This window comes from Epinephelus lanceolatus, chromosome 19, assembly GCF_041903045.1.
Source record: "Epinephelus lanceolatus isolate andai-2023 chromosome 19, ASM4190304v1, whole genome shotgun sequence".
NCBI classification, from domain to species: domain Eukaryota; kingdom Metazoa; phylum Chordata; class Actinopteri; order Perciformes; family Serranidae; genus Epinephelus; species Epinephelus lanceolatus.
In genome coordinates this window covers 22,496,783-22,524,519 of record NC_135752.1, presented here as the reverse complement: position 1 = coordinate 22,524,519, position 27,737 = coordinate 22,496,783, and the positions used below count along the sequence as shown (strand labels likewise).

Here is a 27,737-nt window from a genome sequence, read left to right as displayed (position 1 = left end):
AACAGTTTGAAAAGAGAAAATATAATGGTTAAAATAATCTGTAGTGGGAGCAGTTTCTTCCACTGTGGTTACTGACCACTAATGAACACTCATTAAGCAACAGCCTGCGTGAATGAGAGAATCTGCAGTCATTAGTGGTGGGCTTTTTCTGTGCTTTTTTTTTAAGGGGGGTAGAAAAACTGATAAGAAGATCAAGATCGACATCATTGGTTCCCCTGAGTGTTCCCAATTTCACACACCATCCAGGCGGTGAGCAATCTTTACGTCGTCAGATAAAAGAAGATTCAATCACAAGTTGGAGGTGTCTAAGAGAAAAGTGTGAACATCATAACAAATGTTTACCCCCTGGAGGCAAAGAAAAAGCATCAACATGACATTGAATGCGCCGAACAAGTAATGATTAAAGCATCACTTCTCTGGGTAGCCGACACCGTTTGGGTTTCATGACACACAGCATTGTGCTTGACAAGCTATGTTTAATTGGAATGGACTGGGGGATCAATATTGGTTGACAGACAAAATCACACTGTTTGTAAACAAATACAAGTCATAGGGAATTAAGTCTTCTGCTTTTTTTTTACAACAGCAAGGCTCCCACTTAACTCTACCCATTCAGCGACTGCTAATTAATTTACCCCCCGCTCACACAAACACACACACACACACACACACACACACACACACACACACACACCCCTACCACAACACCACCACTTCACAGGAACCCTATGACAGATTCAATTAAAATAACTTCATTACTCTGAAACACTTCACTCTAAATAAAAGCAGATGCTTCCAAATCCTAGAAAGAAACAAGCCAAGAATCCCTCTCTGTCTCTCCGACATTTGTTTTCAGAACAAAACAGCCAAAGTAATCCAGCATGACTGTCTCAGCTAGTTGTCACACTGACGAAATGTCCTGCTGCCAGGGACAAGGTGGGACACGCCAACACCCAACATGAGGATTACCGCCCTGAAACACCTTCAACCGCACACACAAACACAACTCTGTGGCTTGCCTGTTTAAAGTAAAGCCATAATTATAGCAACACAGTCGGCTGCAAACAACGTGGCAGCGAGAAGAGAAGAGAAGAGAAGAGAAGAGAAGAGAAGCTCCTACATGTTCTACTACAACCACTTCAGTCCAGCACACATTCATAACCCCGGGCAATAACATTGTTTAATTCCCCACAGTCTACTATTTCCTATTATCTCATCTATTAACCAATTCTCTTTAAGAATTCTCTATTTTGTCGCTGCAATCGTTTAAAATCCTCCCACTCTGAAGAGTCTCATGTTTGGTAATATTCTACAACCTTTGGTCTTTGCAAACCCTGCCAGAGAAAACAAACAGAGAAGCGTCGTGATCCCTTGAATTTCTTGCACCCTGAAAAGTTGACATTTTGAAAGCAAGCTTTTTGCCAAAGAGCATCAAATATCAAGCATGACAGACACAGAAACACACTGTATACACATGCAAAATATACCGTGGGTGTCATTTTGTCTCGGGAATAAGGTCAGATATTAGGTTTCGGGCGTGAAGCCAGAATTAGACCAAAGTAAAACTGATATGCTTCAGTCTACTGTACCCTTCACACATCTTCCCTTCCTCTCATACACAAACACACAAATCACAAATATTCTCTTTTCCTCTCTGCCCCTCTCCCCCCTTTCATCCATTTCCCTCTATCTCTCCCCTCACTGTGATTTCTCACAGTCCATCTGACACCCAAGTACTGTACAGCATCTATGATATCATCAGTCTGCCAGCTCCCAGGCAGGCTGACATTACCGGCTGCCGGGACAGGAGAGGAGCCAACAGTGAGCACACCTCCCGCGAATAGACACAAGCACAAACACACACACACGTGCACAGACAAATGCGCCAAATGTAAGGAAACTTGGATGAAATCAGGACACACATATGCCTGGTGGTGACATATCACGGACTGCGAGGACTTTGCTACACACCAGGAAGCCATGCCTCTCTGTTTCTCCATCACAACACATGCAAACAAACAGAAACACACATAGATGCTCACTCACCTGCACTTGCATGAAAGACCCCCGGTAAAAGCAGCACGCTGCAGCCGACAGGGCACTCCACAGACTACACCTCTCCGTCATGGTGGGTGCACACCTTCCTCTGCTACCTTTCCTCAAACCTTTCCCCCTTCGCTCCTTTTTACTTCACCTCTCCCTCTTCTTCTCTTAGCCCGTCTCCTGTCCTCTTCTTTATCTCTACCCCCCACCCAGGGTGTCCGATCTCAACCCCAGCCCCTGGGCTAAGCTTGTCCCACCCCTGCCAGCCTCCTCTCCTGCCTGCCTGCCTGCCTGCCTCTCAGCCTGGCTAACAGCCCCTCAACATAGTGCCACCACTACAAAACCAGGCTACAAGCTAAACAGCTAACACCAAACAGCTACAGCTTGCAAGCAGCTGCTGGTAACCACATCAGCTACAAGCTATGAGCGAGCTGCTAACAGCTGGTACTGATAACAGCTACAGATACTGCAGCTCCTGACATCTCGGCTGCTTCTGCCCCGCACCGGCTTCTGTCGCTTCTGCTCTCGCTTCTCTCCCTCTCACTGCACTTGCTGCACTTCACGAGGCTGCTAGGGATTACCTCATTGCTTGCTGATGAAAGGAGTGTGGGTGGGGGGAGGGCGGACCAGAGAGAGAGAGAGGGTGGGAGGGATGGATGGATGGAGGGAGGGAAGGAGGGAGGCAGGCAGAGGGGGGGTATATGCTAGCAGGCACAAGCGGAGAGGAGTGCTGTCGAATTGCAGGCACAAAACACCACCCACCCAGCCACCCGAGGACCCCAGCTTCACTGCTGAGACAATGCTGACACTGGGTGTGTGTGTGTGTGTGTGTGTGTGTGTGTGTGTGGGGGGGGGGGGGGGGGTGATGGAGGGAGTAAAACAAGGAGAAAGTGAAAAAAGATGGGAAGAGGGGAAGAAAAGATGAGCTGATGAATGAAGAAGATGCGGGTAGAAGGAGAGGAAGGAGGAGAAGTGCAGCCTCCCAAAGGAATCTAACCTTTCTTTTGCCATGAAAGAAACCCAGCAGGGGTGCCCCCCACCCTCCCATAGACACACACACACACACACACACACACACACACACACACACACACACACACACACACAGGCACACGCTTGAATGCAAATTCACACTTTTTATTCCACCTACATATCGACACACACACGCACACCAATACTAGGGATAGCAGGAGCTACAGAGCTTTTGGTTCCTGTGAAATAGTGTTGATAGAAATGTTTTCCTTCTGCATGTGTGTGTGTGAAAGAGAGAGAGAGAGCAAGAGAATGTGTGTATGTGTGTTTGTGTGTCTGTGTGTGCAGCAGAATATAATGATGTGTCTCTAAAAAGCCATGCAGACTGCAGCTAGACAGCTCATTATAGGCTGAAACACACAGGCAGGTGTTTCAAGGATAACACGGTGTGATTTTCACTGGCCCATTTCACACACACACACACACACACACACACACACACACACACACACACACGTACACACACATCTACACACAAACACAGGAACACATACCGGCAGGGAGATGTCAGGAGGGGTGGGGCTCTGTCTCCAGAGGCCTGAGTGAGTGACATCATTGAGGACGCCTCACCATGGCAACACTGCGAGAGCACTTGACAGCATCCAAAATTCTGACACTGCATTTAGTTGGGTCTGCACCACTGCAGGGGAAGCGTAACGCAAGAGAGAGACACAGCCAGAGAAGGAGAGAACATACCAGGTGACAAGACACACTGTATATGCTTCCTTTTCTTACTTTGTCTGTGCGGTGCAGAGTGACCTCAAAGACACATACAGCATCAGATGATGCCAGTAATCATGCTGCTAATCTGCCTCTTGAATGCATGCTAGTGGGTCACAGGCAGGAGAGAAAAGGCCGATAGATAAGGAGCTACAAGACACAGGGTGGATTCATTAACTGCAGCGACTCCTCTTAATGTAATCTCAAACCATCCAGCGCTGGATTAGACAGATTACACAGCGGGGACACAAATAATCTCATAAGAGGGGCCCTGTGCTTTCCTTCCCTCAATCCTCTGTAATACCGTGCCAAAACAATCACAACATACAGCGTGCTGCATCTGGCTGCTGTGCCACACATGCGCTACCTAAAATGCATGCTGTGGGAAACAGATGTGACAACATGATGGATGCAGAGTTTAAAGCATATATGGTCGGGTAGATGAGATTTGCTTTAGAATTGGCAGTGTTGGGGGTGTAATTCAGGTCATAATGAAAATGTATTGCACTGTCAGGTCCATTAGCTAAAAGCTGTTTTTATAAAACATACTTTTTATATCACATATCCCTGTCCTTTTAAATAAGTCTCTTTTTTTTGCACAAGTGAAGAGAATCGTGCCAAGAGGAGCACATCCTCTCACTGTTTGGAGGCAAAATACATTCTGAGCGCTCCAGCTCGTGTTTCCATGTCAGTCTGCATCTTCAGATGAATAAAGTCGAGTCAAACAGATATCAAATGGCTGCTGTGGGGAGCTGTGACATTAAAGCAACAGATTCACTGCAACTGAGTCATACCATGTTCTGTGGAAATGTCTGATACAGAGGAAAATATACTGTGCTCTGCACTATGATATAACCCTCAAGGGTAGATGTCCTGGTGCATCAGAGACTTGCTCTTTTTACTTACTTTTCTTCAGCAACTAAGAAGAACTATGGCTTGAATTAAACTGACAAGTGTCTGAAGATATTGAAATGCTGGTATCATGAATTTCTTACAGACCTAAATATGGTCGATTCACTATTTCCATTTGTCTAAATCCCACATAATTTCACTGAGAATACATTAGCTAAAACTGGTAGACTGCAGATTTCTGCCAGGCTGTCCAAGCTGATTACAGCCACTCCAGACAATTCTTGTAATTTCGGCAGACGTGCCATAGCACATTTCAGAAGATATGATATAATTATAAGGCTGAATGTATTTTTAAAAAAAGTAAAACACATCCACAAAGCTGGTATTGACTTTGTCTGTAGGCTACAGCACAACAAAGTTGGAAATAACAATAAATACAACTTATGGTAAGAGCCCAAATATCAAGGGAAATCTGCAAGTCTATAAAATTTGGCAGAAAAAACCCTTGAAACACAATTGAAACACTCTCATTGTGGTATAACGCCATGCGTCAGACAGAACAGAAAGAAAGTTGTAGCCGCTATGTGGCACAGCTTTGCCCGGTGGAATAGTCCCTCCCAGTTCCCTTACAGTCAAGATAGCAGCAAGGACAACAAAAACAGGGACTAATTCATCTTGTAACATGCTAAACTTTAGTGGATCATAACATATCAGGTATAGAATTAAACTTCAGATGTTACGCTTTAAAATAAGACCGAGCTTTTCTATGGATGTCACTTTCTGTGCTACATCAAAAGCCCAAACAACAACAAAGGCTGAGGTGAATTCCAGAAAACGTGGGCCTCTACCGACTGGTGAGAAGTGAGGAGTCAGACAGTATAAAACTGTCAATAAAACATGGTTTTCAACGATTGACATTTCGCTTAGTCCCACCCCTTTGTGATGGTCCAACAAGCTGTCAGAGTAAGCATGGAGCCCACACTGTAACTAACTGCACTCCCTGAAGAAATATTATCATATTTTTGGACAAATGCAACAGTGATTCCAGAGGGAAGCAGACAGAGGGGTCTACAGTCTGTGTTTGAAGGATATATCCAGGATGTCAAACTGACTCTGCAGCAACAACAGGTTAAAAAGACAAAGATAGTTAGAAGCTAAAGCCGAACTATAGGCTACAGGTCACAGTGTAAAAGTGAACCACCACATCACTGCTGATCGCCACACAAGACAATGAATATAAAGGGAAACTTTGCTGATATTGAACCAGCTGTGTGGCATCATAGTGTGTGCAGATGAACAGTGTTTGGCTTCGCCCCGTGCCGCTGCCAGCACCTGGACTTCCGCCGCTGGACGGGCAGGGATCTCCAGGGGAAGTCAAACAACGTTCATCTATGCACAATGTGATGACACAGAGCTGGTTGAATATCAGCAAAGTTTCCCTGCTTCCCTTCACTGGTTCTTGTACAGCAGGGTCGGTCTTTGTTTCACTGTTATACTCATTAAAAAGCAAAAGCAGCATGTGTATACATTCAGTAGGCTATATCTTCAGTAGCTAGCTAGCTAACCCTACACTTTTCAGGGTTTGATTTTGGTTTTGGAACAGGGAAGAAACGTATATGTTTTTCCAACTCAAGGTAACGAATATCATTAATACACGACGTGTCCCAGGCACATTTAGCTCCAAATCCACAAAACCAGCCTGAAAATGAAGGAAATCTGTAACAACTGCATTAGAGTCAATGGAGCACAGCTGTGTTGTTGTCGACCCGAAGCTACGTTATGATTGGTTAGTCTGCATCCAGGGGCGGGACTTAGCAAAGGGTCAATTGGGAATCACAGCAACCATGAGACATCCTTAAGCAGTCATATATGTGCATCTGAAATATTAGGCTGATGGGTCCAGTAGTTTGTGAGATAAGCGCCACACACATTCATGCAGTCGTGTACACACACAACTAAACACGTGATTCCCTGCAGGTTTACGCCTGGCAGAGATAACTAATGACAATTATCCACGAGTGCAACCAATAGAACAGTCCGTAAGTTCATATTTTTTATATATAATCATACTGCAGTTCATCAAGACAAACATATCAGATATGAGTCACTATAAGAAAGCAAAGATCATGCAACAATGTATTAGAAACTGTATTGTTATATTTCTCATTATGGAGATAAATGTGAGTATTTAGCCCCGGTCTTTGCTGCTCCATTTCATTTAAGATGTTTTAATGAAATAGACTGAACGCTTCGCAGACACAGGTTGAAAGAAAAATGGTTGTAACTTCGGCCCATTTTGTGCCTTTGGGAAGACTAAAGAGAGTCTCATTCTTACGTTAGTGCCTTGTACACTTCATTACCCCGAATCATCTGTCTTGTTCTTTTTCTTGCCTTGCTTCATCCTTACCACTGCTGCTTCACTTTAAATCCTTTTATCTAGCTTCCTTTCATTCTCTGCATTCACAAAAAGTGCGTCTGTCAGAGAACGTCTGTGCAGGTGTTCGTTCCACCATTTTCTTCAATTTCTTTCTCTTTTCTGTTTTTACTTTTACTGTTTTCCATTTATTGAACCTGTTCTTTCTTTTCAGCGTTCCCCAAACTCCCTCTGTCTATGCTCTATCGAATCCAACCTTTCTCCAACCTTTCTTATCACCGCGCTCCTCCCCTCATCTCTCTCCCCCTCCTTATCCCGACCTCTCATCAATAGCCTAACCTCCTCCTTCCAGCCTCCTTCTCTCTCTGATCTCTGCCTTTCCCTCCCTTCTCTCCTACGTCCTTCCCTTCTCCTCCATGGCCATCCCTCCGCCTTCCCCTCCTTCCACACCTCTATCTCCACATCTCCTCCCCTGCTTGGAGGCGGTCTTCAGTTAAATATTAATTAGTGAGCCCCATCCCGCAGGCTGATAGGGAGCACAATGGAGAATCCCAGCATGTGCCTGCAAGCGTCCCACTAATGAAAGGAGTGTGTGTGTGTGTGTGTGTGTGTGCGAGTGTGAGAGACACACAGAGATAGAAAGAGAGCGAACACAGACGGTGAGTGTGTGAGAGTAAAATGTGTGCATGTGTGTGAGAGATGAAAAGAGACACACCGTGGGCAGATCAAGATTATACGTGCACACATATCTTTACGCGTGTCTATGTGTGCACACGTGCGTGTCTAAAAACAAAGGCCGAGCTCCGTTGGGGGTTAGTGGGGTACAGCTAATGATCTGTGTGTGTGTGCCTGATTGTCATCAGTGTGTTTTCACAGGGTGGACCCCATTCACCGACTGGTTAATCCGTATCGAACCACCAGATATGTGTTTCAAAGGCCGTTTGAAACATCAGCTCGCGATAATGATGCAGCTGGAGAAGAGGCCTGGTAGGAAACGCTGCGACTTTGTCCGTGCCGACGTGCAGAAAAATATGAATTTAGGTGTGAAATAGCGCAATTAAAAATCAGCTGTCCTGCTTTAATCGCATTAAAATGACTTAGGCTTACAAAAATTGTGTTGCTGTAGCAACTAGACACATCCTCAGCGTGAATAAAGCAGTGTGTAATACTGTCTTACAGAGATCAATGTGTCCTCATTCTCTGCCTTGTGTACAGCTTAGTGGCATGAGCGTGCTGACCTTGAAGAGGGTGGACAAAATAAAAGAAGCACCTGAGAATAACAAAGTCCTTCAGTAAATATCAGAGCTTTTTTTCTGAGACTCTCAAAAGGCGCTATTTTCGAGGCTGCCGTTTGTGAAGCTAAGATTCAATAAGGTGTCTTTCAGGTAGTGATGCTGGTGGTGAGCTTGTGACCACTGGTCCTCTTTTTTTGAGACTTTTCTCTTTATAGCATTGCATATTTTTTCAGTGTTTTATGACTGATGCAGCGGGCAGCGACCACTGTACTGTAAATCATAATTACAAAAGGCAGTTAGACAATGTGCCATTTAAAGTTGAAAACCAATTAGCAAAGTGTGCTTGCATATAGTCAGCAGTTCTAACTTGAGGCTTCAAGAATGGTGATGTCAGTCATTCGGTCCGCCTTTTTTAGTCTAGACTGAAATACTTCAACAACTACTGGATATGGTAAATGTGGCAAAGATAACTATGGTGCCCAGAGGATGAATCCTACTGATGTTGGTGATCCTCTGAGTCTTTCTCTGGTGCCATCAGCAGGTCAAAGAATTCACTTATCCAAAATAAAAATATAATATATATCAATATTTAATACAGCAGACTGATTGCCACAAAATTCGTTACTGATATTCATGGTCCTCTGAGGATGAAGCCTACTGACTTCAATGAACCTGACTTTTCCTTGAGGCCATCATGATGTTGACGCTCCAATGACCCAAAATTCCGAAGCCCTGCTAGTCTTAAAAATGTTCCACTGGACCAAAATCTGTAAATGGTTTAACCGACCCTTTGCAGCATTGCAGAACGGCATTTGAGCCAATAATCCTTGGTGTTTTATTGACCCTTCGTGATGTTTCCCAGTGTCATTTGAGCTACCGATCCTGGGTGTTTTTACCAACACTTCGCTGTGTTTCCCAGCGAGGTTTTAGCCACCGATCCTGGGGGTTTTTAGCGACCCTTTGGAGCGTTTCCCAGCAGCATTTGAGCTGCCGAACTCTGGTGTTTTTTTTTACCAACTTGTCCCTGCTTTTCCAGCAACTTTTGTGCCACCAAACATGGGTGTTTTATGCCAAAACACAATTTTTCCTCACCATAATCAAGTGGTTTTTGTGCCTAAACTTAACCACACCTTCAGCACAGTGTTGTTGACAAATGTAACACATCTGCAGTTTACAGACACATCCAATGTGAACATTTTTTTTCTGTCACTTAGGTTGTCTCACTGCAGGGAGGGTGTATTTTTTGAGAAACGGGACTCTGGAGCAATGGGCATTTGTTTTTGGAAAAACGGGCTGTCAGAGAAATGGGCTTTGGCTCCAGTGGCACATTTTTTTAACTAATAGGGCTTCGGAAATTTGAGCCATTGCAACGATGGGCAGTCCCCACTGTGGTGCTAATGTTAGCATGCTAATATGCTCAGATCAGATGACAGTCTTGGCACACACTACCTGCTAAAATTGTCATTATTGGCTTAAATTGCTGGTCAGCTGCAAACACTTGAAAAAATTATACGTGTAGCAATGGAAAACTCTTATCATGTCACTCTGAATATTGTGGGTTTCACCAAACTGGTATTTACTGCAGGGTATTGTACTGTACTTCACTGCATTTTAAGGTGATTCTGTTATTTTATCCGAGTCAGACTTCACAGATGTGCCATAAAAAGATATTGTGCATATCTGGGCCCTTTTCTCTTCAGTGACCTAAATAAACTGATTTATGTAAATAATGCGAGACGTAAACACAGTGTGTGAACTGTAAGTGTGTGCAGACGTGTGTCTGTACTCTGAGTCTTTGTCAGTCTGTCTGCACAGGAACAGTAACTGGAGACTTTCCAGGGGTGTGTAACCGAGGGCCAGCCTTGACAGTTTACACCCCCTCTCATTTACAGAGGCGCCACATTAATTCATCTACTGTAACTGTCACACACACACACAAACACGAACATGCACCCACAGGGCACTGCCTTAATTTAATCAGGCGGCACACAGACACATACAGATTTTGAAAATTCAAACCATTCGCATAATCACACATGCAGTATTGCGCAGATACAGCTGAGCCCCTTCACACACACACACACACACACACACACACACACACACACACACAGATTTTTCTTTAGAGCACCATTGTGACTCTAGTGCCAGACGTGTGTTAATAAACCTCACATGATGCGACCCGCTCCACCTCCCCCCTCCTGCTCCTCCCGTCAAAATAGCACCAAACCAAACCACTAAAAAGGCTGGTAGACAAAGCAGGGCTGGGCCGCAGGCAAAAACAAACGCACACAGTCATGGAGCCACATACATCAACGTCATAAACACTATTTCAAAACAAGCTCAAACTTAGACTGAACACTTCTGATTAACACGGTAGGACACGGCCTGTTTTTACACTTAAAGTCACACAAACAAAAGCTGTCGATGTTGCTTGACCAGCCGTGCATCCACATGAAAAATTAATGATGATAGATATTTTATGATAAAGCCTGAAAGATGAATAACTTGACCTCAGTGTTTCAGGATTTTTCTTACTGATTGCTTGTTTTCTTTGAGTGTATTCAGACCAAATCGGTTTGTCTGTCTTTACCTCTGTCTCACTTTGTCTCATTTTATGTATGTGTGATTCTATGTGAGTGTATGTGAGTAAATAAATGTACACGTGTGTGTGCGTGCACATGTAACAAACCGGGGGAGAGTCATTGGCCTGGTCTTTCCCATTATAACAGGGAACACTGTGACCAACTCCTGATTTAAACATCAGCTGTCATAAATGTTTCAGGGAAATGGAAGGAGATGGAGGGACTGCTGGCAGCTTTCAGGGAATGGGTGGGGCGGTGGGTGGGGGTGGGAGGGGCTGTTGTGGTGCTTGAGAGCAAGAACAGGAAAGAAGGAACTACTTTGGGTGACAAAACATGTATGAATGAATATGAAAAAAACAGATGAGTTGAGGTGTAAAACAGAAAACAGTACTTCAGTTCTTGCCTTTAAAATCTGAATGAATACTTGTTGCGTGTTCAGTCACTATTACATGCATGAAATAACGTGAAAATTAATGTTAAAAGCAGTCATTTGTGAAGCTTATATAAAATTAAAAAACTTCAGAACCAAAAGAAGTTAAGCAACATTTATCTGGTGTCAGCATGAGAGTGGTTTTAATGGTATTAAGTACTCGTCATGGGACGTCTTGGTGGCCTGTGGTGCAAAGTGTTTTATAGCAGAGGTGGGTCACCTTCCTGAAATAAAGCCCATGTCACACATACTAAAAAATTAATACGCCTTTATAAAATAAAACACCAACCTTTTGGGGGGGGGAAGAGCAGACAGCCACATATTAAACAAGTTGTTTAGGCTTTAATATACGAAGTAAATTGGTGATGAAGCGAGGTGCATGAGGTCGTGGGTGGCTTACCACTTTAGCTATACTAACACTAAACAGCTGTGTATAAACGCAGCATTAAAACAAGCCTATATTCGCAATTATGAGAGACTGATACAAAAAATGCTGATTTTCCATCTGTAATCCAAACTCTCTGATTATATCTGTAACTGTAATTAAAATGTTTCAGGTTAAAAACAACCTATTGGCCTTAATGAGGCAAGCAAAGTGTTACAGAAGTGTACTACACTGCCCCACACAGGCCAACTGCAGGAACTACGATAAGACTGAAACAAATATGGCTTCAAAGTTTTTTTTTGAATTGTGCAGACAAATGTGTCATAGGTAGAAACGTGGTAATGCACTTATCAAATAGGTTTTCATAAAGTCATTTTTATGTTTAAATGACATTATCAATGATTTGACCTATGACCCAAAAAATGTAAAGTAATTGTAGTTATACTGTGCTCCCACTGTTACCTTAAATAGCTGTGTGCGTAATGCCAGGGCAAAGTGCAATGACTACAATTTTAGTGTCTTATCTTTTTCAGCATGAGGAAACTGTTTTCATTTCTTACTACATTCAATTTGTATTTGTGTCTGTTTTAAAAAGAGTAACAGAGGGAAATGTTAACACACCCTCAGGTATTATTTTGTTGTAATATTCATGTCTGTCAAGTTTGACCTAACTGAGATTATTTGACATCATTATCGTCACCATCATCAATTATTTTTAGGTCATTGTGATGTTATAAGTTATTTTGTTGTTGGCATCATCCTCATTCTTACGTCACTTTTCACTGTAATACGCTTACTGTGATTTTCCTTGGCCTGAAAGAATCCCAAATCCCTAGAATCCAGAGTGCAGTAACTACATTTGCCACAGTTTGTCTTGGGTTTTGGTTGGATTTTTACACCCTATTTTCTCGAGAACAGAACAAGGAAATTTTGTCACAGGATATAACAGATATCCAGAGGTTTAAATTAAGTCATAACTCCATTTTGACCCAAACTGTACTGCAGTCAGCCTTTGTAGTGCAGTACAGATGGGTGATAAATTAAAGGAAAAACCAACATGAAGTGTCTCAGTAGCCTCAAGAATAGCTCCAATGCTCCTTGCCAAGTCTGGGGAACTCTTTTTAAGGGATGAACACCATTCCTCCACAAGATATTCGATAATGCCGCATTTATATATACAACCTTTATCTCACTGAGATCAAAAGAGACCTATGTGGCCAGACATAACAAAAGGACATACAGCTTATAGACAGTCATTTGAATGTTTGAGTCTATATTATATAATTTGGTCTTTTGGTGAAGATAGTGGAGAACATTATCTTATACGTTGGTCCAGAATCTTCCATATATGTTCAGCTGGGTCGAGATCTGGTGACTGTAAAAGCTGTAGCATTTTATTCACCTCATTTTCATACTCACTAAACCATTCAGTGACTCTAGTGCACAGAAGAATCTGCATTTGAAATGTTTCTCCACTCACTCGTCCCCCGTTGCCTATTTGCTGTTGCTCTGCTTCCAACATTATAATCCTGACAAAGGAGGCAGTACGGTGGGATTTAACTATAGTCAATTTGTTGTGGTCAGAGGAAGTTGGATGTATTTGTTTTACAAAAGGAAGACAGGTCAGGGTCATAGGAGAAGGCTTTTACCACCCGCCTCTGATGGATAATCAATACAAAAACATATCCCAAGTGCTCAGCAGTTCACTTCTCTTCCCTTGTCTCTTGCTCTTCCTTCCTTTCTTCACTTTCTTTACTCACACTCTCCACGTTTGCTATAAAAGTCCAGCATCTGCATTAAGGTGTGTTTGTGCGATCTAGGATGTACAAATCCCTATCATCCATGTCCAAGGTCAAGAAACATCTTCACATGCTCTCTGAGCTTTACTGAGCTCACAAACCGAGGCTATGGCCCCACCTACTGGCTGCAGCACAGACTGCACGCTGGCCGCACAGTGCTGACATTAGCACTGCTTCACTCCTAATTCAATTAGCTAAATGGCAGACTGAATTAGGCTAAAGGCAGAGCGAGCCTGCTGAAATGAGCACAACTGTTGAAGACTAAGGGCTAATAAGCAGCCACAATTACATCTGAGAGCTCACATTAAAAAAATCTAATTCAATAATATGGGGGAGAGGAGGAAACTCAAGCTGGGTTGATGGTGGAGGTTAAAAACTAAAACTCCTATCTATCGGCATCTCGGGCATTACATGTGTGCATGTGTGTCACTGACAGAAAAACACAGGGCGATGAAATGAGAAACCTTTTTTCATGGAGCAAGAAAACACACACACAGCACATAAGTTGGTGCAACCACACACACATTCAAGGGCAGGACAAGGGCACGTACAGATGCACACACACCTGGACAGAGCAGACTTACCTGCACATATTCCGCCTGGCTCTCTGCTGGCTCCATGTGGCTGCAGAAACACGAAGAGAGATGAAAGAAGGGAGATGTTAGGCAACAAAATAACAGATAAACGTCTGTAAACCTCTGTCAGAAACATGTGCACATGCTTCTGTGTTTGATCTGTGCTTGTAACAGGTGCACTGCATGTTACCACAGAGAAAAAAACCTGCCTGTATTCCCATGACCCACTTCTCCAGTGAGTAAAATGTTGTTGCAGTCCAGGTTCATGGCAAACGCATAGATAACAAACCCCACTGAGCATCTAAGGTTACTGAATATGGAACTCGCCTCTCAAATCTCTTGGGCACCGTAACTCACACTTTTACACTCACGCTGCATCCGGATCATGTGTCAAAACCCCCGCTGCGCAGCAGTCCTGGGAGCCGTACCGTGGGTACTTTGTGATACAGAGCGAGTGCGAGCTAAAAGGGGCAATTACACTCCCGGACAAGTTTTAAGATCAATCAGCGCAGCTCCCAATTGCATGATGGGTCTCACAGGGCCCAGAGCAAAGCCGTGTTACACATGACCACAGAGAGGCCAGATCAAAGGGCCCCTTTGTGGCAGCAGGCTCGGGAATGTTAAAAGGTCCCACGGCGGAGGAGCTCTACGTTCTTTTCCCAAACTGCTCCTGTGCTTCAACTTAAAAGAAAAGGTTGTACAGATGTTAAGTCTTTGCCTCCATCATTTGCACTGATTGCATCAGCTTTTATTCAGAGAAGAATGTGACTGAGCTTTAAAGAGAAACGCATAGCAGTCATACATGAGGCTTTGCATCTAATGATGTCGATTATTTTCTATTAATAAATGAGTTGTTTGGTTTATAACATGTCAGATAATGATGAAAAATGGCAGCCAGTGTTTTCCAGGCAAAACCCAAGATGATGTCCTCAAATGTCTTGTTCTGTTGCGCCCTAGAAATATTCAACATCATAAACTTAATGAAAATTTCATGCATGAGGCATCTCCAGCAGGGGATAATTTAATTTCATTTTCTTACCCTTGGTTAAATATTTTGTTTATTATCCTGCCTTAGTTCACTGTTTACACAGAGTGTGTGTTAATCTGTGAGCAACAAACATCGTGAGGGGGCCCTTTAGTGTTTTTTCTTTTTCTCTTTCCTGTTCTGGGAGGGCATGTTGAGTTGTACCGTCTTGTGAAGCCCGGCTGCTTGTCTGGACCCAGACAATTTAGACTTTTTTTTAAAAAAGGAATTTCATAGTCAATTAATCAGTTTAAGATAAACCAATTGATTAACTGATTAATGGTTGCAGCTCTACACTACAGTAGAGCTGAAGTCAATGTCAGTTATACTAGCGGTGGTTCAAACACTTATAAACATGCAGAGTGTTTATACTTTTATGCTTTAATTTCACATATGAAAGTTAAATGATTCAAACCATTCCTGCAAAGCACATTTGGATAAACATTAAATATTGAAGATGCAAAATCTATTTCCCCACATAATCATGTGCAAACCACTTGTAATTTGATAATTGCAGTAAAGTCTTAGGGCTGCTGTGAAACTGCGCCTACTAGGGCAACAAAACGTTTATCTCGGGTGCGTCAGTACAACGGACAACCAAGAAAGGATGGCAGAGGAGATACCTGCAGACCAATACAACTGGGCTGGACAGCCACGTAAAAGGTTCACAGGCTGAGATCAATGCAAAAAAAGAAAAGTCAGTTTATTTATAACATCTGTGCACAAAAAGGTGCTCAAAGTAAAAAATGTTGTACAAATCACAACATCCTCAAACACTAATACATTGGTGCCTCTGCTCCTCAGAGTTGATCTCATCTAATTAGTGGCCCCACCTGACTGATTGATCAGACCTGGTAGTAATCTGTCTGTGTCTATATCTGCTCTGTGAAGCACTCATGTCAGTAGCACTGATGATAGTAAAGGACTTAAAAGTTTGCTGCTGCTTTTATTCACTTTTTATTATTTTCTGCACTTTGAGCACTCCCTTCCATCAATCAGCTGCTCCATCAGTTGATTGGGCTGTTTGAGATCAGCTGATGTAGCTGGGATGTGAGCTGAGCTGGACATCGTGTCCTGCCAGAACTAACGCTATGCTCAATTCTATGACAATGATGATTCTTCGTGTCTTGGTTAGTAGCAGAGAACAGCAAAGTGATATTAACAATAGGAGAGAAGAGTGCAAGCGTAGCTGGTGCTGGTCTATCGATAGTGTGGGAAGTGAGTATTTCAAATGCTCAGGATTATTATGTATCAAATCATTTTATTTTATTAATGTCAATATTACTATATGACCTTGATATCGCATTTGACTGACTTAATTTTAAAACCCTGTTTCTACTGTAATTCTAATAGTGCTACTACTCTTTACAAGCAGCAACAGCATCTGATTCAAGGATGTAAGAACAGAGGTTGTCAGAAGTAGAAACTACAAAGCCCTCCTGCAGGAAGCTCTAATTTTGGGCTATGTAAGTAAAACTGACTCAATATTGGCTGTGACTGGGACTTCAATATCAATTCATCTTCAGGTTAGTTTCGTGATAAATCACGTAATCATCTTGTCAATAAAATGCTTAAAAAAAGTGAAAATGCCCATCACAAAAACTGAAACTCTTGTTTTACACTCCACCACCAAAGGATATTTAGTTTAATGTCATGTGACAACAGAAAGCATCAAATCATCATGTTTGAAATGCTGAAACCAGCAAATGTTTGACATGTTTGCTTGAAAAACACAGTGAAATTATGAATCTGCTGCTGATTACTTATCTGCTGATCGATTAATCACTTCATCCACTAATTGTTTTAACTGCAGTTAAACATGCAAATGAGTGCCCAACAAAGCAGCTGACATGCTCCGGCCCCTGAGGGACACTGAGGCAAAAGAACAAAACACATGATTATGCCAGTTGACTTCACAATCCCACGGACACCATGCCATAATTTCATTTCAAAGCCAAATCTTACCAGCCCCCGAAGGCACCACCAACACAGCCTGAGAATTAAGTGAAATTGGTTCTCCAGAAAAGCACCAAAGAAGTGAAGACCTGCACTTTGGTGAGAATAAGAACAGGGGAGGGAAAAGGACAGTGAAGCTGAGGGACAGGAGGACGAGTGATTTAGGGCTGAAGAGTTCTTTGATGTGCCCATACTGAACTTACACTACACCATAGAGCCATATTTCCCACGGTCCCTGGCCTGAACTAATGGGCTGATGCTGCACGCTCGCACATGCGCGCCCATGCACGCCAGCACAACTGCAACCACACATGCACACACACGCTTTAAATCCCACTGTAACATGATACGCTCCGCTATCATGCATGGAATATTGGAGGCAGGGAGACATTGGCATGTCATGGGAAAGCTGCGAGACAATGCACTCTGCACTGCTGAGAAGAGGAGCTGCACAACATCCTCCCTCAAACTCCTCAGTAAAGTTTGCCTTTGTTTATAAACCAACTACAGCAGTATGAAACGCACACAATGAGCACACAAAAGGGCTTATTTATGTCCGGTCTCCCGTGTGTCAGAACAAATCAATGCAAAATAAGAAAACATCAGAGCAACAACAGCGCGGCAGCTTTCCAGCGGCATCTGATCAATAAAAGCGATCGATATCACCTGCTGCCTTTAAAAAGTGAAGTAATGAATCCTGTTATCGTCTCACCTCACACCCATCGCCTCAGGCAAGTCCTGTCCACAGCAAAGTCAGCACAAACACTGTAAGATGCCCGACTTCCCTGGTGGGTCCACGCAATTTAAACCGATTTGCGCCCCCTGGTTTACGCACTGAGCATGGGCGGATCGACATGTCTTTAAATATGTACTGCTGCTCCGCTGCTGACCTACAGGTCCTCTACTCCCTCAGCAATGTGCGCAGTTTGTCAGTGCTCGGATATAACCAGGCCAACATTTACTGCATGGTCATTTTAATAAACTTAAAGGTGCCAAAATAGAAAAAAAGCCCTTTATCTAAAACCTCTGCTCAACCCTTCCATGCATAGTGGTCACTACAGGAGACAGCCATTTTCTTGTATTTGCATGGGCTTTGATGCTATAGTTGCATGTAAGCCACTACAGTGCACCCCTGTGCATCTTGCCATACACTGCCACCCACTGGGCAGGTGTTGTAAGTGCAACACAAATCTTTGAAAACCAAGATGGCCGACGGAATGCAGGAAATGTTGTGCAGCTCAGGAATTTATCGCCAGACCTACTATAGTAGTAGACCCCGGTAGGTTAATAGAATTCGTAAACATCAAGTAACGTCTAAGAAGTAATAAAGTTAGTAAATTTTACTTTAATTTAATACCATTACTGCAACCTTGTGCATCATCTGCAGCTTTTTCTGCTGTAAATAAATTGACATATGTTATTAGAATGTAACTTGCAATTTTTGTGATAATAATATTTTGACAAGATTTTTGTATTTTTGTAGAAAATGTTCACTGGAAAAATATATATCTTTTAACAGGTTAAGGTGTGTGGGGGCTGAGGAGTCAAGAGGAGGGAGCTGAATGAGGGAGGAGGGTACCAGAGGGAGGTGTAGAAAGAGAGGAGAGAGGCTGAGGAGTCAGAAGCAAGATTCAGCGCTTTTGCACAGGCATTGAACAGTATTGGAGTGCATCAAAATATGTGAACACTCTAGTTTAACAACATTAAAAAAAAAAAAAAAAGCTTAACTTAATATATTTTTTTTTATTGGTTTATATTTCTTCTTTTTCTTTCTCGTTGAAAACTTGTCCGCCCGAATGGACATGTAGAAAAGTCCTTGAAAAATGCATGTTTAAAAAAATGAACTTCATATTTTAGTAAGGAATATAATCCCTTTGGAAAAAATCTTGACCAAGCCGTCATAATTCATGCATGAATTAAACTGTTGGTTGCTTGTCTTTTGAAAAACTCCATTATACCCAACACTACATGTTGCACTGAGGTTAAACAATAAGTGTTCAATGCAGTCTGTCCCAAAAGAGGTGCAGTTTTCTTCCTAGCCCCAACCCCCCCCAAAAAATCTGCGCACCACTGAAGCACAGAAATAACTGATGTGATAAAGGTCTTAAAGTGGCTACTGCTTTTATAGCTGATCTTGGCAAGTGACACTATGGCTCCAACCCACAAGCCCAGAAAAGAGGGACTCAACCTGGGACAGTGGCAGGTACATTCTACACATATCCTGAGTAAGCTGTGAACTGCACGTGTGAGTTTCTTATAGTTTTCTGTGAAGAATTATAATAGCTGTGGTAATGCTTTGAATGAGAAGACAGGTGAACAAAGAGAGTTTTGCTTTTGAGCTGGCAAGGAGAGAACCGGTAACTGCAGCCCTAACACTACAAATGGTAAAAAGGTCAAGAAGACGGCCCAGCCCTGCTTCTAGCTGTTCTCCTCAGATGACTGGTATAGACACTGACAGCTCAGAGCAGTCTGTTATACCAGCTCAATGGATGCTTGATCTTAAGTCAGTCATGCTGCAGCTAATTAGTTTGATATGAAACCTGTCAATGTCACATCAATACGCCCTGCCTAGAGCTACTTTATTGAACTTTGATGAGGAGCCAGTAGATGTTGTTAACAGTACCTTTTATAAGGTTGATTATACTTTACATTTAAATATAGGCTACAGGATTAAGCACCATGCAGACACCCTGAAGACCAATCTACATGACATCTGTCTGCTTCTCATTGCGGAGAAACTGTACACACTTTCCTTTTTGTATCTATATTTTTCAGTTTTTGTCCCATGAATTCACATTTTCTAATGTGCATCTATAAGCAAGCTGTTTATTGTCGCTATACAGGTGAACAACCTACGCTCAGCGGTTGCCTGCAAAGCAGTGAGCACCATAGCTGAGCTGTATGTTCACCTCAAGAAGGCCGTGGACCCAGAGGCAAAAGGAACAGGTCGAAATTGGCACAAACAACAGGCTAATCGTGCTCTGGTCGCCCTGGTAGAAAACTGCAGCAATGGTCACACTGTGTGTGTTCTGTTGAACACAGGGCTGAGGTAAGACGAGAGAAGAGGCTGCATTCATTTCATCAGCAAAAGCATTGAAGTTAAATAGAATAATAATAATACATAGTGTCTTATATTCCCCTGTCTTCATCCCTCCTCAGCCACCACTGTATTGCAGTTAAAGGAAGTATGGCTCAACATCTGCACCAGCTGGCTGACAGCCTGGGAGTGGCTCGCGTCTTGACAGCAGGAAAGAGCTTCATGGAGTGTTTCCCTCTTGCTGTCAATAAGATATGTGTGGATGCTGCACCACAAGTGAGGTGGGTTATCAAGTTCTATAGATTTATAGTAACATTTTGTGATCATGTGGCTCTTGTTTCTTTGTTGAGTATTTCCACTGTTGTCATTTTATTTCACTCAACACTGAGCTGAATGAGAAACGTATTCCTCCACAGATACCACGGACAAATAGTCCTTTTGGAATTGGCGCACTACAAGGACCTCCTGAAACAATGGATGAAGATCATTCTAGAAAAAGAGAGGTCACTGGACCTCTAAGGGGCAAAATTAATGTAAATACTACATATGTCATGGAGGCCAGAAACAGCACTTTCAAAAGTACTTCAAATTTTAATTTTAAAATTAATTTGTGCCAACCCCAGTTAAGATTTTAAATAATGTTTATAATAATTTAGGGGTGTGTTTTGTGCTTTGCTTATGGTGCTCTGTTGTTACGTGCAATACATGAATGGCTGATGTGCAATAGGCCTACTGTTATGTGTAGTATGTGTTTTTATGTTTTTATAGTGTATGCTTCATTTCTTCTGGACTGTTACTGTAAGGCAGCAATACTTTACTGCAGCTCCTGAGTCCAAGACGAATTTCCATATCGTATCGTATCGTATTGTAACGTATCGTATCGTATTGTACTTTTACTGAGCAGATTTTGCTGACAATACTGTACTTATACTTAAAACACAGAGCCTACAATCATGAGTTTATAGATTCAAACAAGTGCAGACATGTTTTTCTTTATGACCTTTGCTTAGTTTGATCAGAGCTTTCATAAGCTAGATAACAGCCTTCTGTGCACACCAAACAAATCTGGGTCAACAGGGCCGGCACTTAAATTTATGGCACTCTCTATTCTCCCAGTCACTAACCTTTTCTCTTTTAATGACTCACCTGTGAGTGCTGTCAGAGTTTTGGTTTCCACTGTCCGCTCCCTCTGTCAGCTCTCTGCTCTCAGCCTCCTCCTTTGGTTCAGACACAGGCCTGGACTCTAACCCATCATCCTCATGAGTCCTGGTCTGATCACTCCCTGGGCTGAGAGGATGTGGGTTTAAGTCTGCACCTGTCTGGGTGATGCCCTGCTTGTCAGAAGTCTCTGGTTGGAGTGCAGAACTTGAGCCACCAGATGGCGACACATCTTCCCTGACAGCTACAGGTCCAGAGATGGTGTTTTGGGTGTTTGTGGCAGTAGTTTGATCTGTGGGTCCCAGCTGGGTCTTTGGATCAGTGAGACAGTCTTTAGTGAGCCCAGTGTCAGCTTTAGCTCCAGCTTCATCCCTGGCTGCTTTGGATGAGGCAGCTGTGAGCCTCAGGGGTGAACGGTCTTGGTCCCCTGCAGGTCGCTGGCTTTGACTCCTGCTGATGCTCTTGTCTTTAGTTTTCTTATTGCTGCTGGAGCCTCCTAAAGAAGAAATGACATCATAGATATACATCAGAGGTTTGTCATGGTGCAAAGTGTTGTCTGTGGTGCTGTTCATATCGTCTGCTTCTTTACCTTTATTGCCTTTGTCTCTCTTCTTCATCAGTAGCCGGGGCAGTGTGCCCATGTGTGTGTAGCTCTCACTGGAGCGGACATAGCTGGCAGTGCGAGGTCGCATGGCATCCATGTCATCCATTGTTGCCTCAACAACTGGAGCCAGGACTGCTGCACCACAGACATCTCCAGGTACATATCCAGCTCCAGACTTGGACGGAGAGGACTTGGAGTCTGATTTCTCAGTGGAGCGGCGAAAGGAGAGGTTGGTGAGGCTACCAAACCACTTCAAACCTTGAGGCAGGAACAAGCAGGGGAAAAAAAGCTCATTATGTGATGACAGGTCCATGACATTGGTTCATGTGTTTGCCCACCTGCCAGCTCAACATCCTCATTTTTTTTTAAAAAGTTGGAGCAAAAAGAAGTTAAAGAAGATGAACTGATTAAAGCTGCACAATATATATACACATGTATACAGTACAGGCCAAAAGTTTGGACACACCTTCTCATTCAATGCGTTTTCTTTATTTTCATGACTATTTACATTGTAGATTCTCACTGAAGGCATCAAAACTATGAATGAACACATGTGGAGTTATGTACTTAACAAAAAAAGATGAAATAACTGAAAACATGTTTTATATTCTAGTTTCTTCAAAATAGCCACCCTTTGCTCTGATTACTGCTTTGCACACTCTTGGCATTCTCTCCATGAGCTTCAAGAGGTAGTCACCTGAAATGGTTTTCCAACAGTCTTGAAGGAGTTCCCAGAGGTGTTTAGCACTTGTTGGCCCCTTTGCCTTCACTCTGCGGTCCAGCTCACCCCAAACCATCTCGATTGGGTTCAGGTCCGGTGACTGTGGAGGCCAGGTCATCTGCCGCAGCACTCCATCACTCTCCTTCTTGGTCAAATAGCCCTTACACAGCCTGGAGGTGTGTTTGGGGTCATTGTCCTGTTGAAAAATAAATGATCGTCCAACTAAACGCAAACCGGATGGGATGGCATGTCGCTGCAGGATGCTGTGGTAGCCATGCTGGTTCAGTGTGCCTTCAATTTTGAATAAATCCCCAACAGTGTCACCAGCAAAACACCCCCACACCATCACACCTCTTCCTCCATGCTTCACAGTGGGAACCAGGCATGTGGAATCCATCCGTTCACCTTTTCTGCGTCTCACAAAGACACGGCGGTTGGAACCAAAGATCTCAAATTTGGACTCATCAGACCAAAGCACAGATTTCCACTGGTCTAATGTCCATTCCTTGTGTTTCTTGGCCCAAACAAACGGTCCTCATGTGTGCCAGTTTCATTGTAGCCCTTGATGGTTTTTGCGACTCCACTTGGGGACACATTTAAAGTTTTTGCAATTTTCCGGACTGACTGACCTTCATTTCTTAAAGTAATGATGGCCACTTGTTTTTCTTTAGTTAGCTGATTGGTTCTTGCCATAATATGAATTTTAACAGTTGTCCAATAGGGCTGTCGGCTGTGTATTAACCTGACTTCTGCACAACACAACTGATGGTCCCAACCCCACTGATAAAGCAAGAAATTCCACTAATTAACCCTGATAAGGCACACCTGTGAAGTGGAAACCATTTCAGGTGACTACCTCTTGAAGCTCATGGAGAGAATGCCAAGAGTGTGCAAAGCAGTAATCAGAGCAAAGGGTGGCTATTTTGAAGAAACTAGAATATAAAACATGTTTTCAGTTATTTCACCTTTTTTTGTTAAGTACATAACTCCACATGTGTTCATTCATAGTTTTGATGCCTTCAGTGAGAATCTACAATGTAAATAGTCATGAAAATAAAGAAAATGCATTGAATGAGAAGGTGTGTCCAAACTTTTGGCCTGTACTGTATATTTCTATAATGGATCAAATAACTACGTGTAATGTGAAAGGTGTCGTTTGGAGTGCTGAATCAACATCTCTGCAGAGCTTTTTTGTGTCTTTTAGCTTATTGTTTTGGTTTTTGAAGTCATAAATTCTGCTCTAATTTCTGACCAGCCACCTGCCGTGCATTAAATTTCAGACAAGGTAGCTGTTAGCTGTGGAACACATAAAAGCACCTTGTAAGCTAAAAACACAGTATTTTTCTCAGCAGTTGGCAAACACTAACACAAAGCCAAAAGGAGAGTGATTATTGGAGAAATACAACTCAGTGGCGATCCTAGACTCGGGGGGACCCCAAGCAAAGAAGCCCATTAAGGCCCAGTTTCATTGCTTTGATGGATACACCTAGTGTATATATGATAGACTCAAAACATTTGCCTAGTTTGCCTCTCCTGATGGCGCACCCCTGCAAATGAATTCTAATGTTGCTCCGTGCCTGCTAGATGTGTTAACAGGTCATTTTGCTTACTTTATAAGCTGATATGCCAAATGTTGCTTGTTCTGCTGCCCCCAAGGGGTGAAAATATGTGAATGCAGCTTTAATAAACAAGTGCCTCTCTTCTCCACAGCTGTTACACAAAAATTCCCTCTTGCAAAGCTAGTGTTTTGATCACTCTAGAGATGAGAGATGTAGGAGCAGTCAACCATGTGCAGCTATGCAGCTCAGTAAAACATGTATGTGCATCTATGTGTGTGCATGTGAGTGTAGGGGTGCATTTGGTCCTGCTTTTTTGTCCCTGTGTGTCATTATCAGTAAGCATGCAAGTTTTTTTGCTATTTATATAAAGACCTGCTTTTACAAAACATATATTGTCTATTATTAAAATAATATACTGTGTATAAATTAAATATATAAAATACTATTGTTGTGCAGGTCTGCTTTTCTCAATAAAAATCAAGTTGGTCCTTGCACATTGTGCGTAAGACAGACAGGTAACCCAGCTAACACCCAGGCTGACTATATGTGTAAACACATGAACAAAGTGCAGCTGCTCCACACACAGACACACACAAACAATACTCACTGAGTTTCCGTAGGCTCATGTTGTGGCTGCAGGGTGGGTACAAGATCAGCTGCAAGTGGGTGACAGATGGATCATCTGAGAGGAGCTGCAGTAAAACAGAAAAGGAGAGCCAGAGAGGGGAAGACAGCTTCTCTTGAGGTGGAGAAGCCTCGGTATGAACCACAGTTCCTCTCTGTGGGTGAGATACTGCACGCAAAGTGTGACAGAAACAAAACTGAGAGATGAGAGGCAGCGACAGGGGCAGGGCAGAGCATGACACTTCCTGTGTAGAGCTGAGGGGACGAATGGTAAGAGGAAATGAAGAGATGAGATGACAAGGCTTGAAAGGGTAAGATAAGGATATAAATATATGAGACACGTGAGTGTGCCCTCTGGCTGAATGAAAGAGTGTTGATGGGACAGAGAGTGGTGATGGAAACTATAGCAGGGGTGTAAAATGTTTCAAACTAAAGTGCTTGTTTTGGTCCCACTGAAATAAAAAGGTGGTTATAAAGTCATTCAAAGACAATAATGACAATCACCTTTGATATCACTAATTATCTACCTCAGGCTAGTCCTTTAATCTTCTCGATGGAGTTTATAGACAAAGTTAATGATTGATTACCTTGATGCTGCTGTACATGCATGATTAAGACGCCTGATCTTTAAAGGGACAGTTCTCCCCAGAATCAAAAAAACATATTTTTCCTCTTACCTCTAGTGTTGTTTATCAGTCTAGATTGTTTTAGTGTGTTGGAGATATCGGCTGTAGAGATGTCTGCCTTCTCTAGAATATAATGAAACTAGATGGCCTAAAAAATACATTTGAAAAACTCAACAGCAATGTCACTTTCCAGAAATCATGACCTGATTACTTATGATAATCCACAGACCTTGTTGTGAGCAGTCTCATATAGGAGCTATTTTCTTTGTACCGAACTACACCCGCCAATTGTATCACAGTGCAGAAGGAAGCATGCATCTACTCATAGAAAAGAGGCTCATGCTCGTAACAGTGCCAGATGTAAACATTAATGCGTCTTCCTCGACTAAGTTGGTTCAGTAGTGCTAGGTGAGCTAACAGTAGATACACGTTTTTCAAATGTTTTTTGTTTTTTTTTCTTTTGGGCTGTTTAGCAACATAAGCCAAGTGCCAATTAATTTTATCTATGTATTCTATTTATTATATGCATGAGTGGGCAGACATCTCTACAGCCAATATCTCCAACACTCTGCAACTCACACCAAAACAACCTGGATTATGCCTTACAGCAAGAGTGTTCCCAGTTCAAATCCAGGGTGATGGGCTTGAACCCTGGGGTGGGAGAGCCCCCCGTACAGAGTCTGTGTGCTTTCCCTGTGTCAGCGTGGGTTTTCTCCAGATTCCCCATCTTACTTCCAGAGTCTAAAGCAAGCTGGGTAAATTGGTGACTTTACAATTGCCCATAGGTGTGAATGTGAGCGTGAACGGTTGTCTGGCGACACATTTAAATTATTTATGTTGATTTTGGGGTTAACTGTCTCCTTAAAGGCGCTGTATGTAAGAATGTGGCCAAAACAGTTACTGCATTCAAATTCAAAATACTGCCGCAAGTTGTGTCCACCCCCCCTCCCCTACAGATTCAAGGTTGCTGGACAGCGGCACGCTGGAGACTGATTTGTTTGCCCACAGGCGGCTGCCGTGGCAGGGCCACGTTGTGGCGTCCTTAGTCTTGCTACCAGACAATCAGAGATCTCCGCCTTCTGATAGTCTGGGGACACTCCTTTCTAAAGTGTGTTTAACACACCGGCGAAAACGGCCGGCAACAAAGCAACGCCTCTTGCATTTTTGAAAAGGAACTTCTCGGAAATGTGCGCTCCTCCTTTTCTCGTCCGCAAGGAAACAAACACACAGAAAGCTTGAAAATGGATGCCAAGAGATTTAACTCCGTTTTATCAAACGTGTGCTCATCCATGAAGAAAATATTTTTTCCAGCAGCTGTCTTAGTTACAACATTATTGAGCTAACTGGAGTAGTGTCATGTTGTATCCGACAACGGGAGGCTTTTAACAGATGACGTCCTGATGTTAGCTTTGCTGCTAGTGTTAGCTGTCCCTGTCAGCTGCTTTCTAGACATCGTGATTTCCCAAAACTGAATAAATACCCCACATAGCAACACAAAACTGCTTTGCTAGCTCAATCATGTTGTAACTAAGATATCCGCTGGAAAAGATATTTTTTTCACAGACCGTTTAATGAGTTATTACCTATTACAGACACTGCTAACGGCTAACAGGGCTAACAGCTAACGGTTAGCCCAGCTAAACGTGCACACAGAAATAGTAATGTTTGTTCAATCATTGTGTTTATAGACTTTACAAACATCGGATTAGTCCAAACGGTGATACAGTGATGTGAAAAATGTGATATATAGGCTATATATATATATATATATATATATATATATATATATAGCTAAAAGCTCTGCTGCTTTTCTACCCGGAAGTATTTGTAAACAACAAGGCGATTCCCTCTATAGTCCGGCCGGATGGATGAGTCATGGCCTTGTAAAAGATTATGTTTGTTTCTTTTAGTTGGTGAGAATGTGTCGCCGCAAACGCGATTCCGAAACGTGTTTCTAGTGGGACTATGTTTACAAGCACAAGAGTTCAGCGAGCCACCGAAGGACCGCCCTGCAGATTTACTATTGGTTCTGCAACGTAGGGAGTTTTTTAAACTCTGAAATTGTATCCGCCCATCTAAACACAAAATCAGGGAGAAAGTTATCAGTCTTTAGTTAAGCAAAGCGTCTAAAGACTGACTTGTGAGTCTACCGCGTCCTTGATCTTCGGTTTTCCAGTGGACCGTTCGAGCAAGTCCGGCTTCTCTGCTGCTAACGCTGCTGCCAGGATACAGCTGAGGAGACTGCTAATGCTATGTACTGGGACACTGCTCATGCTGCTTGCCGTGCTGCTGTACAGTCGTAACTGTAACTGATGCTGAGGCTCTACTGACTGTGTGACTGGTAGAAGGCAGTGGGTGGCACAACAAGCCAAAACACAAATTCAAAACAGAAACATGA

General features: G+C 42.9%; 1 protein-coding gene across 2 annotated transcripts in view; it reads right to left on the bottom strand.

The window, feature by feature from the left end:
- sh2d3ca (SH2 domain containing 3Ca) overlaps window positions 1-24,970 on the bottom strand; it is a 74,712-nt gene extending 49,742 nt beyond the window's left edge. Inside the window, exons 1-4 of one of the 2 annotated variants that reach the window (XM_078161913.1) lie at window positions 24,697-24,970; window positions 21,795-22,067; window positions 21,194-21,701; window positions 14,040-14,079 (exon numbers count right to left, since the gene is read on the bottom strand). In XM_078161913.1, coding sequence (XP_078018039.1) covers window positions 14,040-14,079; window positions 21,194-21,701; window positions 21,795-22,067; window positions 24,697-24,715 — 840 coding nt within the window. In that variant the 5' untranslated portion in view covers window positions 24,716-24,970. Of the gene's footprint in view, window positions 1-14,039; window positions 14,080-17,722; window positions 17,755-21,193; window positions 21,702-21,794; window positions 22,068-24,696 lie in introns of those variants that run through there. The other variant, XM_078161914.1, reaches the window with a different exon arrangement.
- Between the last annotated feature and the right edge of the window lie 2,767 nt (window positions 24,971-27,737).